The sequence below is a fragment of the Acipenser ruthenus genome, chromosome 14 (assembly GCF_902713425.1).
Source record: "Acipenser ruthenus chromosome 14, fAciRut3.2 maternal haplotype, whole genome shotgun sequence".
Taxonomy (NCBI): Eukaryota; Metazoa; Chordata; class Actinopteri; order Acipenseriformes; family Acipenseridae; genus Acipenser; species Acipenser ruthenus.
The window spans coordinates 2950113-2967678 of NC_081202.1; the positions used below are offsets into that span (position 1 = coordinate 2950113).

The following is a 17566-nucleotide window of genomic DNA, read 5'->3' on the forward strand; positions in this document are numbered from 1 at the left end:
AGAGCCAAGGGAAGCTGTAAAGTCACTTCTTCGTAATGCTAAACTCAGACAGGGATAGGGGTAGGGGTAGGCTTCCCACTCCCTGATGAAAAGGTCAAGCTGCTACAGGATTAACACCGACTGCTGCAGAACAGCTCCGCTTCCTAGATTTCTCGTGTAGGACTACAGTAGATAAACACACAAGTTCAAAGGCTATCTATCTATCTAGCTATCTATCTATATATAAACCTACACTGACAGAATTTTTATTATTAGGGAACCTCACTGTAACAAACTTGACCCCTATGGTCGCCTATTAAAAATGATAAATAGACTCAGGTAATTTTATTAGATGGTCCCGCATTTAATACAGTAACTGGTTCTTGTAAAAACAGTTGAGTTTTAAAACTGTATAACCCTTTCCAACATTCAGTTTTGCACGTACAGCCTGCAGCGTTTTAAAGCTTCTCTCCTGCAGGTTCTACACCACAGAAATCAAATCGCAGAATACTTTTATTGTACTATAACTGATGACACCCATAATGTTTTGCTTGATGCTTTGTAGCTCCTACATCTACTGTACATTGATAAATATTAAGTTACTTATGGATGCATTGCTTGAAGTCTCTTCTATGCAAACCCACAAACCAATTAAAAGTAGATTACTAATGGGAGTACTTGAATGTTAGTCTAATGAAAGTGTTAAGAGTTATTAATCTTTTTGCAATTGTCAGCTTGACACCCTCCCCTTGTCTTTCTTCTGCCCACAGTAGACGGCGTGACCTCTGTCAACTTGGCGATTTTGTGTAGAACTTGACCCCACTAAAATACAGTACCTTATGTTTCTTGGGTGTCGACTGTACGTTCTGCCAATCAATCAATTTTAAAACTGTATTCCTGCTAAGAATCCTAAAAAATATATTTTGGTGTACTCCAGCGGTCCAGATAAGCTGCGCACCTGCCGTTTTTACGCATTTAAAAAAAAATAATCAGAAATAAGCACTGAATTTAAAGTGTACAAATACATAGAAGATTTTGCTGCACAGCTTGTCTATATCCCCTCCCGCCTCCCCTATAACTTCCACTAAAACAACTACATCTCCCACAACACAATGTCTTCAGTTACTAGGAAACTGTAAACAAGAAAAACCAACCCAACAAACACTACCCAATCTCTGGCTAGCCAGATTGTTTTTGCAGCCAATCACAGTAAGAATAAGAAAAATTTGAAGCTACGTGGGTTGAAGCTACAAATCCAACTGGAACCATCATCAGAGGCAGAGGCCAATAAAAGATGCCTATAATATTCAAACTGTTTTATAACTTATTAATGCATTTCCTTTATGTATTATTCTGTTTGGCTTTATATTGAAGTTTTAAGATGTTCACAGAGTTTAAGAATTTAATGTTAAAATGCAAGTAATTCATTTGCAGTCAGTGCGATACCTCAAAAAAAAAAAAAGCGTTGAGCCGATAAAGAACCTTGTAGAACACACACGTGGTTGTACAGTAGTTCAAAGTAACATTACAGTTAAAATGGAAGGCTCTTTAATGCCTACCCCATTAAAGATTGTACAGTATTTATCAAGATTACTCATAACTTCAAAGTAATGTTGCATTTTATCCCCTGAAAATACATTTTACTCTCTGTGTTAAAATTAGAGGGTAGGGGCTCCGGAGTGGCACATCCCGAAAAAGCACTCGCTAGAGTGCAGGATGCGCTCTATAGCCTGGATGTCGCGAGTTCGAATCCAGGCTATTCCACAGCCGACCGTGGACGGGAGCTCCCAGGGGGTGGCGCTCAATTGGCAGAGCATCGCCCGGGGGAGGGAGGTTTAGGTCGGCCAGGGTGTCCTCGACTCACCGCGCACCAGCGACCCCTGTAGTCTGGCCGGGCGCCTGCAGGCTTGCCTGTAAGCTGCCCAGAGCTGCGTTGTCCTCTGACGCTGTAGCTCTGAGGCGGCTGCACGGTGAGTCTGCAGAGTGTAAAGAAGCGGGCGGCTGACGGCACCCGCTTTGGAGGACAGCGTGTGTTCATCTTTGCCCCCGACCGAGTCAGCGCAGGGGTGGTAGCGGTGAGCTGAGCCTAAAAATAATTGGGCATTTCAAATTGGGGAGAAAATAATAAAAAAATAATTGGCAATACCATCATACACATCATACACCCCCTCCCCTCCCCTCAAGCACTGTGATTTCATCAGACACGTTTTACGTAATTCTCTCTGCAGAATTGCACAAGCTATGAAGCACACAGCTTGAATCATATTAACTGTGCCTCCCTTGCTTTCAGAGCCAAACTTAAAACACAGTAATGCTTTTGTACAGTGGATAAGGGTGCGTTCTGGGAGCTGAAGTTCAAAGGCAGTGGCAAAGGATATAACCTCAAAACACAAAAAGGTTTAGTCTACTGTAAATTACCTAAAGCTTACAGTAGAGTTCAACAATGAAATCAAATAAAGATAAAAACACAATTCATTGTTTATTACAACATTTCATAAGTAACAAAGCTGTCTCTTCACCTACTGCACAGCACTGCATGCAACGTCTGCTGGAACCAAACATGAAACAACTTGTAGAGACTGTGAATCAGCATCTTCTCCTGCAAGTCATTCTGCGCTCGCTTGTTTACACACTGCGTAAGACCTTAAGACTCCACAAAATACTAACTGGTACACAACACACACAAAAAAGGTACACACACTAGATACTATTATGAAGTCACCTAAAACCACATTTATTTCTAAGACATTCTGCAGGATTGTTAATGTAATTGCTGCTATTAGTACTAGTCTGTACAGGATTTTTAGATGTTACTGTACAGTACAATAAATGGACATGTCAAATAAATCAGTGAAAAGTCAAATCAATGACCCAGAGAAGCAAACTTCTGCAGTAACAAATCACCATTCAAACTTTTCAACTTAATTGGTACCCAGCTACAGTATAATGAAGTTTAAGCCGCAGTAGAGGCATAACAACAGGAGTAGCCTACAGTAGCGTAAACTGTAAAATCAACATTATGTGATCAGTGCCATCATTCCAATATTCATCAACTTTACAGTTTAGCAGCAATATTAATACAATACCAAATCTGAACTGAAGTATTTGTTTGCTACAGTGTACCATTTAAATAACAGTATGTTAACACTTTAAAAGCTTGGTGGTGTGTGTTTGTTTTAGTGGTATCACACTAAACTTCAAATGCAAACCCAGTATCCTGTTGCCTATTTAACACCAAGATGAAATCCAAGTGAGCCACTTGGATCAGCTATGCTTCAGCCTAAGATCAACCTGTCACCCCATTCCCATCCCCAGATCAGCAAAGCCACCTTTATTTTATTTCAGCTCTCAAGCGTGACCTTCAGCTGCTGCAATTATTCTACACACTTCATTCATATTGGTGTGCAAGTAATTCGATCCTGGTCAATTAAAAGTGTGTAAAAACCTGGGGAAAGCAGGTAATAGGCTGTGAGATTCAAGTTTCAGATTATCCACTAATATATAATGGCTCTGGTCTGACACCAATCATGTTGAAAGTTACCTCTTGAACTTCTCCCATTTTGGGAGGCAATGTCAAGACAAGAGCACTTTCATGGTGATGCACAGCACAGTTCTTCAAAAGGCTTATTGTTTTGGTGACAAAGACATTTTGGAAACCATTTGAGTGAATTTCAGTACATTTTCAATACTAAATTAGAAAACAACTCAATAAATACATGCACTAATCAAATCACCAATAATGACTATTATACACTTTACAAATAATTATGTAATATTAATTATCATAATGAATAACAATAGGAGATAACTAAGTAATCTAGAAATGCAATACAAGTTAATAAAACAAAGTGTCAGCTGCTTATAAGCAGTCACAATTAACTACATTTCATAATGAGCAGATCAAAAACAATTATACTTTTACAAAGAACACTGAAGCCAAAAAAGATAAAAACAAATACATCACTGAAATCAGTTCCAGTTAGAAGATAACCCTTTACCTGAATTATGCATTTAAATCATTCCTAAACACCACCAGAATATTCAATTCTGGCTACCATCTAAATCAGCCCTGCATATAAATGGAATACTTGCTTATATGCATGAAACAAAATACAGGCCGATTCATTGAAATCTGGATTACTCCATTAGCTCATTCCATTACAGAAACAATAAAAATGTCAGATAGAAATCATGCTTTCCAATGGACATCTACATCTAACTAAGCAGCCGGTAAATGCAGGGCGAGACCATGGTTTTAAATCATATCATCATGATCCTCACAAAAGCAAAGTCATGCCGGCTTGAAGCTGTGGACTTTATTTATTAATCTATGTAGCCTTTTATTTTTACAAGTCTAGGACAACTTAATAGTTTGTCATAAACATGTAATTCCAAAACACATGCAGGTTAAATCATGTTGTAGTTTACTGAAAGACAACCCACAGAGAAATTGCAGAGGTTTCTTCTGACTCCAACAGATCCACATTTCACCTTCCTCTGTGACCTGTTCCTCCTAAGATACTCAATTTGCTCTACAGCAGTTCCAGCTGTGAGATCTGAGGCCTTTACACCACACGCTCCTGGAAGAGGAGCACCTGCCTCCTGGTCCTGCAGCCCAGCCGCGCAGCTGGCTAGGAAGGATAAGATGTAGGACGCTTACCCTAGCATTCACCTCTCCTTGATAGGACCCATACCATGCAACAGAGGTCAGCCCCAGCCGGCAGGACTTGGATGGAAAGGGACTTCAAATAAGACACATTCGTTTCCATCCAACAACAGAACGAAATGTATGATATTATGCAAGCAACGCAAAAGGATTTCAAAGCTTTAATTCTACATGTTTCAGACAAGACTACATTTTTAAAATGGTGTTCAAACTACATACTAAAAAGTCCATGAATGAAAAATGGGTTGGTTTGTAGTACTGCAGTCTGCCCTGCCTGTCATTTTAACGCTGTGTCAAATATTTACATGGAGTGTATTCTGTAGTATATATTTTTTAAATCAAATACATTTTTCAGCCAGTTTCTTCTAGTACAATTTCCAATACATTCAGTGAACCCCAAACATTGTCATACCAACACAGTATACTCAAAAGTAGAACTGCTTAGAAACCTAGTAGCCTGTTAATACTCACTTGCAGAGCAGTTGGTTTTATTGTTTCACTTGTTTTCTGGTGCATTGTCTCATTGTGACTAAATCACATAAAATGATCCACTCCACACAAAAGGACAAGGATTGTCTCATTTACAGCCCAGCATTGCCATCCACAACCAGAGACAGAGCGAGCACCACGCAAAGCACAGCAGCATCAGCTGAAACTGCTTCAGCTCTTCAAAAGACCAGATGCAGGTAGAGCACAATACATCGTGATGCCTGCGTCAATACAGGATTCAAATTGTTACTTTGCCATTGGAACTCTGTCATGTGTAGCTGAGCCTAGGGGAGAATACATGCAAATTGTTTAAACAGGAACTTGCCCTTCCTTTGTATTTCACAAAGAGCACAACGTAACGCGTTTGCTGAAGAGTAACTGGTCCACAGGGGATGCACTTCAGCCCCTGTGTCAGAAATGTAATCCTATCAGTACAAGTTCAGCGCTTTAATTGTGAAAGGATCCACATCAGAGAGGAACATCTACCGTATTTGTCACTTCTGTTTAGGGTTTGATGTGAAACGGTTTCCATGTTGCCAGTGCAATTTAACAGATAACAGCATGTTCATTTTAAACTCCTCTGCTTCTCACACAAGGGGACAGCCCACCCCTTCAGTCTCTCAGTTCTGCACTCTGCGCTATGAACAGATGCGGTGCACTAACTCCTCTACTTCTGGTGTAACTGCATACTCAATTGGGGGGGGGCAATATTTATTTTATTTCCAAGTATCTGGTGCCAGTTTCATTAGTCTAAAATAAGTGAATCAATAAAAAGGTTGTAAGAGGGGAAAAAAATACAAAACACGTATCCATATGCATTTAAAATCACTGTTTTTTAAAGTAATAAATCAATCAAAAACAAGAAAGGATTTTAGCCAGGGCCTGTCAAACAGATCAAAAATAATATTGATTTAATGTACCACACTTGAGCCCGGTCTTCAAGCTTTAAAAAAAAAAAAAAAAAAAAAAAATTACCTTCAAAAAAATAACATAAACATGAATAGATATGTAATTACTTCCCTCAATGGGTACTGATGCTTTGTATTAAAACCATAACTAGCACACAATCAAGTATGAAATAATTAGATGCTTGATCAAGGCTTGCCATCTGCAGGTTTTATTAAGACGTAGTTCCCAGTGCAGGTAAACACAGACACAGGGTTTGTCTGTCTCCATGACTGATAATATTACAAGTAAAAGCCTTTTATTACAGATTTAAATCACACACAGTTATGTATTTGCCAAAATTCCAGTCGATCTTATCCGGAGTACAGATTATGGGCGAGTATGAATATTCGAGTAATCGAGTATTCTAAATAAAATGAATACTTTGAATACTTTGATCCAGTTTTGAATACTCACTCATTTCTAAAACAAATGGAAAAAATGCACAAACTTGGCAAGGAATTTGAGAGAAGAGGAAGTGAAAAGTGATCAGCCACTACAATTGTCACCTGACTGATAATTGACAGGGAGGCGGGTGCCCTTCATTACCTAGCTCTGCTATTGGCTAAGGGAGAACGTGAGCAATGAAAATGGCATTTGACCTCATTTTGCAGTTTGAGCAGCCAGAACTGATCAGCTTCGCGATCCTCCCGCCCAAACTGCACGATAAACTCTATAAGATGTTGGCTCGTGCATTAACCTAGCGTGTGGCTCATCATGTTTACAGACTGCCGACATGTTCACTAGTCTGTGTCTCATTATCAATACTAACCAACACAGACTTGCAAACTGACTCGACAAACTAAGAGTTTCATTTGCTCTCTCAATAACTTAACAGATTTATAAAATATATAAAAGTGCATTTTGTTTCTAAAATGTGGAAACTTGATGCAATGTTGGATTTTATGCCCATTTAAAAAAATAAAGTTAAAATACTGCAGCAGCCATCCGACGTGCAATTCAGTTGACAGGAGCACATGAGATGCTGCACCATGAAACCACATCACTGGTTAAAAAACCACAGTATGACTAACCTCCTCAAAAGACAAACACCAGATTTATTTATTTTTTATTTTATTTTCCCCCAGAGAAAAGATGCAGTTTTGGACACAAAGTATTCTTAAACATTAACCACAGTGCCTTTCATCACAAATGCCAATTTGTGGCAATAAAGTATCAATGTGCCACTGAACTGTAACCAATTACATAATAAACTAGGCTATGTTTCAATATGTCAGTTTATAAGAACTCTACCACCTGTTCCTCTTTTTATACACAAAATCAGCATGGTGGTGTTGGTTACAATAAAACTGACACAGACGCTAACTCAATAATAATAATAATACAAAAAAAAAAAAAATCTTTAAAATCAAGAGCTAAAAGCGAAGACATTCTGGTGATAAAACAAGGGTAATCCCCACTGGAATATGATGGCACTTGTTACATGTAGCTTTCAATAACAGATGCCAGCTTGTTCCAATACAATATGAATATAACACCCTTTCTGACATTATCTCACTTACTCACCCTGTCAAACACAGGGCTTCACCAGTTCCAGCCACTGCACTTTATCAGCTGGAAAAACAACTCAATACCGGTCTTTTTTTTTTTTTTTTTTTTTTTTTAAGGCTGTCACAGCCAATTTGTAAAAAGCTTCTCTGTGTTTAAGGGGGATTAATGCTTTTATAAAGTATTCTTCAGACACTCATGTAACTTACACAGTCAGCCATAGCCTAAAGAAAGTCAAAAACACACACTTTGCAACTCCTACAGTCAATCCCACAATTCACAGGCAGTTGCCAAAACGTTTGTCTATTTGACTTAAGGTTTTAACCATTCGCAGTTTTCAACAACCTCTGCTTTTTTTTTAGCACAGTTTGCATTACATGCATATAGACCACAGAATGCCTTACGTCCCTTGCAAAACAAAGGCAATGAAAATACAGTGCATCAAGAGTTCACATGCGATGTAAAACATCCAGCGACTGCATGATAAAAATGAATGGACCTGTAGAGTTTTATAATGACTTCCACACTGTACTGCCAACTACATAGAGTAGTACCGGCAAACACTATGGCAACACTAAAAACATGCAAATTGCAATTTACTATAAAGCTGTAATGCCCCAATTAAAACTCTGTAGTATTTAAAGTTCTACCCCCTTGTCTTGAAGGAGACGTGCGTGTGTCTGGCCATACTGACACACACACACACTAGTCAAACTCCAGGACAAACTTGAATCTTTAAACCATCATACAAATTACAGGCTACAAAAACAGCACATTCTGCATCTTTTGAGATTAATTCACTTTTTACCCTCACTGTATTAAATCAACACAAATTAGATAGAAACTGCATAACATGCATCCTTTACTGTGTTTATTTTTTAGAAACAGGTATCTGCTAAATAAAAACAGCACATTCTGCATCTTTTGAGATTAATTCACTTTTTACCCTCACTGTACTAAATCAACACAAATTAGATAGAAACTGCATAACATGCATCCTTTACTGTGTTTATTTTTTAGAAACAGGTATCTGCTAAATAAAAACAGCACATTCTGCATCTTTTGAGATTAATTCACTTTTTACCCTCACTGTATTAAATCAACACAAATTAGATAGAAACTGCATAACATGCATCCTTTACTGTGTTTATTTTTTAGAAACAGGTATCTGCTAAATAAAAACAGCACATTCTGCATCTTTTGAGATTAATTCACTTTTTACCCTCACTGTACTAAATCAACACAAATTAGATAGAAACTGCATAACATGCATCCTTTACTGTGTTTATTTTTTAGAAACAGGTATCTGCTAAATAAAAACAGCACATTCTGCATCTTTTGAGATTAATTCACTTTTTACCCTCACTGTATTAAATCAACACAAATTAGATAGAAACTGCATAACATGCATCCTTTACTGTGTTTATTTTTTAGAAACAGGTATCTGCTAAATAAAAACAGCACATTCTGCATCTTTTGAGATTAATTCACTTTTTACCCTCACTGTACTAAATCAACACAAATTAGATAGAAACTGCATAACATGCATCCTTTACTGTGTTTATTTTTTAGAAACAGGTATCTGCTAAATAAAAACAGCACATTCTGCATCTTTTGAGATTAATTCACTTTTTACCCTCACTGTACTAAATCAACACAAATTAGATAGAAACTGCATAACATGCATCCTTTACTGTGTTTATTTTTTAGAAACAGGTATCTGCTAAATAAAAGGGGAAGACAGCCACAACACCTGCTCAAAGGAATGAAGTGAAAGTCAGACCACAATCATACGGTAGTAACTGGCAATACCTTTTCATGGAAACTGCTCAACAATGTTCGACATAACTATTATTTTTTTATTTTTTTTAGATAAGTAAAAAAATTAAAAGCCAGGTTGTAGGGATCGCAAAGCTTTACAAATGTGCTTATGTTAATAATTAACTTGGCAAGTAACCTATTTACAGAATTGTGTTTCTGCTGCCTTATCGCATCCAGTTACATCACCACATCCACGGTGTTTGCAAGCACAAGCAGGCCAATGACAGACACTATTTATACATTAAATAAGATTTAAAAAATAAAATAAAAAAGAGCCTTAACATAATGCAGCTTTGTTGATTTTGAAATAAGCGGCTATTGATTTCCATTGGCAAAATCAAAAGCCATACATGGTTTGTGCATTTTTCTACTGTGTTGGATTAGCTATTGACTGCAGTAAGCAAGCTGTACAGTATGATGTAATCCTGACTGTACTGTAGTAGTGTAGCCCAGTTCTTAGCTCTCTGGCTGGGAGAACACTGAACTAAATTCTAGCAAGCTGGAACTCTTTATTAACAAGCTGCCATGTGCATCACCAAACCTGTACAGTAGATGGTAACATCTTGCGATTTTAACTGCAGAAAAACATAATAAAAGTATGTGAGGAGGCCACATGGAGGTTTAATGTTATATCCCCAAGGGGGATATGTTGCCATACAAGTAGAGCCTGTTCAGCTGGGCAGGGTCTGAGTCACACTAATGTCTGAACTTCACATGTTAGTTTCACAATAATGATCAGTTCTAAGCAGGGAGGCTTGTTTAAGGTTTGACAAAGGCAGGGCTGCAGAAAGTATGATGCAACCAAATTCATTCACATCTACTGCGAAATAAGTTGTGGTTTAACTGGACTGCTGCTCCCTCAAGACCAGGTGCAGGAAAGCTGAGAACACTGAGATCCACAGCACATTATAACCCCTTTTTATTAAAAGCTTTACTGTATTTTAGTAGTGGCACTTACTTTATGAAGCACCTCGCTCCTTCAAACGTAAACCCTTCTTCCCACCCTGTGGGTAAATCTGTAAACAGAAAGGGAACGTGTCAGTGAGGTAGGCTGAGCAAGTAGTAGCTCCTGCCAATTCAACAAGGTAGCTGCAGTGCAATTAGCTGGCCATTCTGGTGCTGTCATCTACTGGCTCTGTATTGTAGTCGTAGTCGTAGTACAGTAGTACACCACTGATGGAAAAATTGCACAGCGAACTGTTTTCCATTATGCCTTTGTCTGCACAGCAGCCTGCAGTACATCCATGCACTTTCTACAGTGACGTATGTGTGTCTTCCACGGACTAACATGTTATAAGTGTGGTCTCGGTATATAGGAAGCACTAACGATGTATTCAAGTTTTACTGAAATCCATTTGCTTTTGATCCATGCTCTAAGCTGCAGTACAGGTTAAAGCAGTAGCTCATCGCCAATTCATATTTCGTTGTGCGCTATCTTTTCCGCACCGTACACAACTGTCGGAAACGTGCGCTCATTTGTAAGCAAAGCTTGGTTCCTCAACTCTTGGCTTGAACTGTGCTCTCTGGTCTGCTGCTAGTACTAGGTGCTGCTTTTTTACAATCGGGACTATAACAAGGAACGCTTGCTTGTATTGTTCTGTTTGGAATAAACTTTAAAACGCCTAACAGTAAAACCATACACTAAGAACACAGTGACTTTTTTTACGCACAGTGCCGAATTGATGCAGCAATCTCATTTAGCTGTGAAGGGTCCAAACATGCCATAACTAAATTAAGAAAAAAAATTGTTGATTAATATTCATACTCCAGCCTTTTGCATTTCTTTACAGTTTCTATTCTGTTGGTGCATAACGCCTCCTTTTTCTCCCACACTACGGCTGCTGCTGCTGCATTTCAATTTTAAGCAGCACTTGTTTTCACGCTGTAATGTTTAAATAAACAATGCCACAACACTACCGTAAAAGACAAGCATCAAAACGCACTAGACATGCACAAGAATGCCGTTGATAGATTCAAGGGTGCACACTGTGCGGGGTCCATAGAGTTTTGCAGGCTGCAGGCTGACAACATTTTTACCTGGAGTTTTCCTGTGTCCAGTAATTACGGCCTCACCAGTCACTGGATGCAGCCAGGTTGTACTCTTGCCTTGTTCGCTGTTGGTGAGAGAATAAAGAAGAAACCATTTAAAAGTCTGAGTTGAAGTTTCGAGCCAAACCAGACGGAAATGTATCTAAGTCTTGGGTGCAGTTAGATATTTACTTGATAAAAAAGACGCGTCCGTCCCGGGTTACCCCGTAACTCCACGAAGACGGGAGGCAGGAGAGCCACTCCGGGTTCAGATCCGCCGCCATGTCTGGCATTGTACCGAGATTGAAGTGCGCGTACCCGCGGCACGAACACGAAACCCTAGCAACGGGGTCTAAGCGCGCGCTGCTCGGAGAAGGCCTCTTGGGGGCGGGAGCGTGCTTGAGATAGACAGCTGCGGGAAGGTGGCAGGTGTGCGGGTATTGCTCGCATTAATAAAGGGCGCGTCGTGTGTTTGTTGTGCATGTATAATAATAATAATAACTAATGTTTAACATGAATAGAACAACTAAAATGGCAGTCATCAGCAAAATAATATGGGGATTAATACAGTGTTCCTGGTGGTGTGGCAGATATTTAAAATGTTTAAGACCTCAAAACGAGAAACCCATATCAAGAAATAGCATCTGTATAGCCACTGGGGCTTAGTAAGATTTGTATTTGTTCTAAAATGTTGCTTTTACCGATAAGTGTCTTGTTAATACCTGGATCGGTTTCTCTTCCAAAAGATGGGACTGTTTTTGGGGGTGTGACTGTCCCTTTAACAGCAACAGAACATGACTGGACCCGCCAGCTGCCCCTCCTCTTTCACTCACACCCTGCCTTCTCCTGTGTCACTCAGTGTGAGTCAGCCTCACATAGTGATTGAGTTATTCATGCCACTGAGTCCCAGGGCGAGTGAAACATACATATATAATACAGAAGTAGCACCCCTAAAATAATCTGCCATTGAGTAACGTGTGTGTGTGTGTGTGTGTGTGCACCATTGAAGGGTCTGTCACTTTGTCACTTTTCCCATAATGATTCTGAGTAGCCTGAAAGTGGTACTAGTGGGAAACTGTTTTAAAAATCCACTACAAAATCCGCATACTCATGACTTACAGTTTCTGACTGGCAAAGACCTTCATGTGTTGGATGTCAAACATGTGTAACATCTACAGTACCTAAGCCATCTGGTTAACAGCTATGCATATTCTTGCTAGAATCTGCATAATAGCTGTTTATAGATAACTTCACAATTAGTTCCCATATTAACATTCGCAACTCCTTAGATGAAAGCTTTATATTTGCCTGGTATTGTAATAAATCCTACTTGTCAATTCTGGTCCAATTTGAGATGCTGCTGATGCATTCAGGAGAGCAATGGCTCTGTTCTAATTCAAACTGCAGAAAGTATGTAAAATAAGTTTGCTGATGGGATATGACACTCAGTACAGTAGTCAGTGGTGCAGTAGGTATTTTGGTGGTCTGTGTATGTAATAACACATGTATAAAAGGTTCACGGGCTCTGTTTTATATGCTACAAGTGCAGTATTACCAGAGTCTGCGCCAAATGAAAGGTAAACTAAACTACATCTCAATAGCTACACTGTTCAGTGTGAAGGGAGGCTCACACACACACACACACACACACACACACACACAGACACACACACACACACACACACACACACACACACACACACACACACACACACACACACAGTTCTGTCATTCCTCCTTTCATGCATCTTAACATATTGGCATTGATTTACATCAGGTGCTCAGCTTTAAAGAATGCTGTGAATTGACTCTAGTCAGAGGGAGAGTCAGCTCTCTACACCAGCATTGGTATCACCAGCACTCCTTCTTGTCTGTTTCTTCATGTATTGACCCCTACACACTTCTTCTTTAATACATGGATTTGTTTCTCGGGGATGGCGTACATCATAGTGGGCAGGGATTCATGATACAGGGAGGTTATTCCATTGATTTAAACCAGTGCCGCACGACCCTGGCCCCCCGAGATCCATTCCAGACTGCGTTTGTAGTCCAATCAGGTCTGAAGTTAGTTACTGAACCTCAACATTGACTGGTTTGGAATGGTAAAACTTGGTAAAGCCATTCAAAACGCAGTTAATGCATTGCACAAGCATGGGGAAAGCAATAGGCAGCGCAAATGCACTGTACCATTGTGAAATGCAAGGGTTAAATACAATGGGCTAGATTCCCAAAGTTATTTACTGCAAATTGTCATTAGCACAATTTTATATTTCTGAATGGAATAAAACACCATGAAAACATCTAAAACAAATACTTAATACTTAATACTTAATTCGAGCCCCTGAATTAAAAGTCTTTGTTGTTTATTTCTGGTTTGGTAACATCATTGGGTGCATTTCTCCTTTCTAAAAAAATTGTGCTGAAAGCCTGTGACAAACTGGAGTAAATGGTTTTGAGAATTTAGCCGAAAGTGTCCTGAAAGTAAGGATGAAGGAGCATCAGCTATTACAGGTTTGGTGCTAATATAATATTATTGAAATTGTGACGGTATCAAGATCTGCCACTGTTACAGACGTGCTCAAATTTGTTGGTACCCCTCCACAAAAAACAAAGAATGCACAATTTTCTCGAAATAACTTGAAACTGACAAAAGTAATTGGCATCCACCATTGTTTATTCCATATTTAATAGAAATCAGACTTTGCTTTTGATTTTTTATTCAACATAATATTGTAAATAAGAAAACAAATGAAAATGGCATGGACAAAAATGATGGGACCGCTAACCTAATATTTTGTTGCACAACCTTTAGAGGCAATCACTGCAATCAAACGTTTTCTGTAGCTCTCAATGAGACTTCTGCACTTGGTAGTTTGGCCCACTCTTCCTGTGCGAACTGCTCCAGCTGTCTCAGGTTTGATGGGTGCCTTCTCCAGACTGCAAGTTTCAGCTCTTTCCATAGATGTTCGATAGGATTCAGATCAGGACTCATAGAAGGCCACTTCAGAATAGTCCAATGTTTTGTTCTTATCCATTCTTGGGTGCTTTAGCTGTGTGTTTTGGGTCATTATCCTGTTGGAGGACCCATGACCTGCAACTGAGACAGAGCTTTCTGACACTGGGCAGTACGTTTCGCTCCAGAATGCCTTGATAGTCTTGAGATTTCATTGTGCCCTGCACAGATTCAAGGCACCCTGTGCCAGGCGCAGCAAAGCAGCCCCAAAACATAACCGAGCCTCCTCCATGTTTCACTGTAGGTATGGTGTTCTTTTCTTTGAAAGCTTAATTTTTTCGTCTGTGAACATAGAGCTGATGTGACTTGCCAAAAAGCTCCAGTTTTGACTCCTCTGTCCAAAGGACATTCTCCCAGAAGGATTGTGGCTTGTCAATATGCATTTTAGCAAATTCCAGTCTGGCTTTTTTATGTTTTTCTTTCAAAACTAGAGTCCTCCTGGGTCTTCTTCCATGGAGCCCTCTTTCGCTCAAAAAGCGACGGATGGTGCGATCAGAAACTGACGTACCTTCACCTTGGAGTTCAGCTTGTATCTCTTTGGCAGTTATCCTTGGTTCTTTTTCTACCACTCGCACTATCCTTCTGTTCACTCTGGGGTCGATTTTCCTCTTGCGGCCACGCCCAGGGAGGTTGGCTACAGTTCCATGGACCTTAAACTTCTTAATAATATTTGCAACTGTTGTCACAGGAACATCAAGCTGCTTGGAGATGGTCTTGTAGCCTTTACCTTTACCATGCTTGTCTATTGTTTTCTTTCTGATCTCCTCCGACAACTCTCTCCTTTGCTTTCTCTGGTCCATGTTCAGTGTGGTGCACACAATGATACCAAACAGCACAGTGACTACTTTTCTCCATTTAAATAGGCTGAATGACTGATTACAAGATTGGAGACATGTGTGATACTAATTAAAGAAATGAATTAGTTTGAAATATCGCTACAATCCAATTCTTTATTATCTTTTCTAAGGGGTACCAACAAATGTGTCCAGGCCATTTTAGAATATCTTTGTAGAATAAGCAATAATTCATCTCTTTTCACAGCTTCTTTGCTTTATTCTATGACATACCAAAGGCATGCAAGTATACATGATAAAATAGCTTTTAATTTCATCACTTTTCAGGAGGAATGAAGCATTATTTCAATGAGCTGTAAGAGTACCAACAAATTTGAGCACGTCTGTACATAATCTCAACACATCCCAAGATGTGAACTGTATGTTCAAGTCACCAAAATGTTCATCAATAGATTCAGGACACCTCTACTTGGCGATAACTTACATACAGATGATACAGTGTTTATAATAAAACAAAATTCAAATCGTAAAACATTTCATCCTTATTACATCCAAAATAAAAGGGGCCAAAATGTTCCTAACACATGCCATTGAAACATCACACAAATCAGACAGCGCTTACACACTGGTGCCAAATGTGTTATAAATACATGACAATCAATACACAGCTATTCAAGAGCTTTAATGAATACCCATTTGGAAATCCATTTAGAAGAGAATGGATTCTAAAAAGGAATCTATTCCATTTTGTGAAAACTGCTTTACAAGTTAATTATACCAGTTCAAACATACAGTACAATCGTTTGTATTTGCATTGTTATAATCAGTTCCCTTGTGCATCTTATTCCTAGCTGTTAATAATCGGGCAGCACTGTGGAGTAGTGGTTAGGGGTCTGGACTCTTGACCGGAGGGTTGTGTGTTCAATCCCTGGTAGGGGACACTGCTGCTGTACCCTTGAGCAAGGTACTTTACCTAGATTGCTCCAGTAAAAACCCAACTGTATAAATGGGTAATTGTATGTAAAAATTATGTGATATCTTGTAACAAATGTAAGTCGCCCTGGATAAGGGTGTCTGCTAAGAAATTAGACATTAGACATCAATTCTCCTTCCAAATAAAATAAGGCAGCACCTTATAAAAGTTTAGAGCTGTATTTGTGCAGATTCTCCCCATGGTTATACCCTGTATTTACTATCGCTTACACTGGTTTGCCATGTTTATTTATATGCTTTACCATGCCTCAATCTTCTTTACCATGCTTACCAATGCTTTACCATGCTTTCAATCTGCTTTATTACATTTATTACACTTTGCTATGCTTTGCTTTTACTATAGTAAACTTTTATAAGGGGCAGCTTGTCTCCAACAACTATATTCAATTTAACAGTAAACTGCTGTACCTTGGCATCTGTTTACTACATGATCCATAGTATAGGTGTCTGTGCAGACCTGCAGAATCTGATGTAGTTCAGCACCATGGGTTCTGGTAAGAACTGAATTCGCTGTTTTATTTTACATGTTGTGTGTTTCATGCTTAGTTTCATTTTTCTTCTTCTAAGTTGTGTGGGAGGCTGTCACAGTGCCAACATGTCCACCGTCCCCCCAGACCCCCCAGAATTGCTCAGGATTGCTCAGAAATTACCCCCATTGTGTACAGATGTCATTCCGTGCCTAGAACATACACACAATATTCATTCCGTGCCTAGAACATACACACAATATTCATTCCGTGCATAGAACATACACACAATATTTATTCCGTACGTAGAACATACACACAATATTTATTCCGTACGTAGAACATACACACAATCTTTGTTTATGGGATTTATAATAAGTGCTGCCGCTGGGAGTGCAGGATGAGTCACACAGCTTGGACGGTGCCAGTTCACGTCCGGGCTGTGCAAAGAGGCCGGACTGTGCTGGGGACTCCGAAGGGGGAGTCACATTGGATCTGACGCTCCCAGGGTGGGGGGTGGGAAGCCGGCAGGGACTCCTTCTCCTCATCGAGCAACAGCGAACCCTACTGACCAGACACAACGAGCACATTCAGAGTGGATAAGAAGCAGGGCTGATCTCTGTTCTCTGGGATCGGTAGCCCGCCCACTTCTGCTCTGGATTGCTCGGCGTAAAAGTGATTCTGGCTTTAGGCTTGTGAGATCGGAGGACACTCACACGCCCTCAGAGCGTCCACACTGTGTGGTGCGGTGAGGAGAAAAAACATAATTGGACATTCCAAATTGGGGAAAAATAAATACAAATAATAATTGGTCACTCTAAAGTAAAAAAAAAACTTGTCCAGTCTGCAGTGCAGAAGGCAT

At 39.5% G+C, this 17566-nt stretch overlaps 1 protein-coding gene across 8 annotated transcripts in view; it reads right to left on the reverse strand.

The window, feature by feature from the left end:
- The window catches only part of LOC117419803 (pleckstrin homology domain-containing family A member 5-like), a 112226-nt gene extending 100358 nt beyond the window's left edge, over nucleotides 1-11868 (reverse strand). For 5 of the 8 annotated variants that reach the window (XM_058985570.1, XM_058985566.1, XM_058985562.1 and 2 more), the window contains exons 1-3: nucleotides 11630-11866; nucleotides 11447-11523; nucleotides 10368-10425 (exon numbers count right to left, since the gene is read on the reverse strand). In XM_058985570.1, the coding sequence (XP_058841553.1) occupies nucleotides 10368-10425; nucleotides 11447-11523; nucleotides 11630-11730 (236 nt within the window). In that variant the 5' untranslated portion in view covers nucleotides 11731-11866. Of the gene's footprint in view, nucleotides 1-10367; nucleotides 10426-11446; nucleotides 11524-11629 lie in introns of all 8 variants that reach the window. The other 3 variants (XR_009307217.1, XR_009307218.1, XM_058985561.1) reach the window with 2 other exon arrangements.
- Between the last annotated feature and the right edge of the window lie 5698 nt (nucleotides 11869-17566).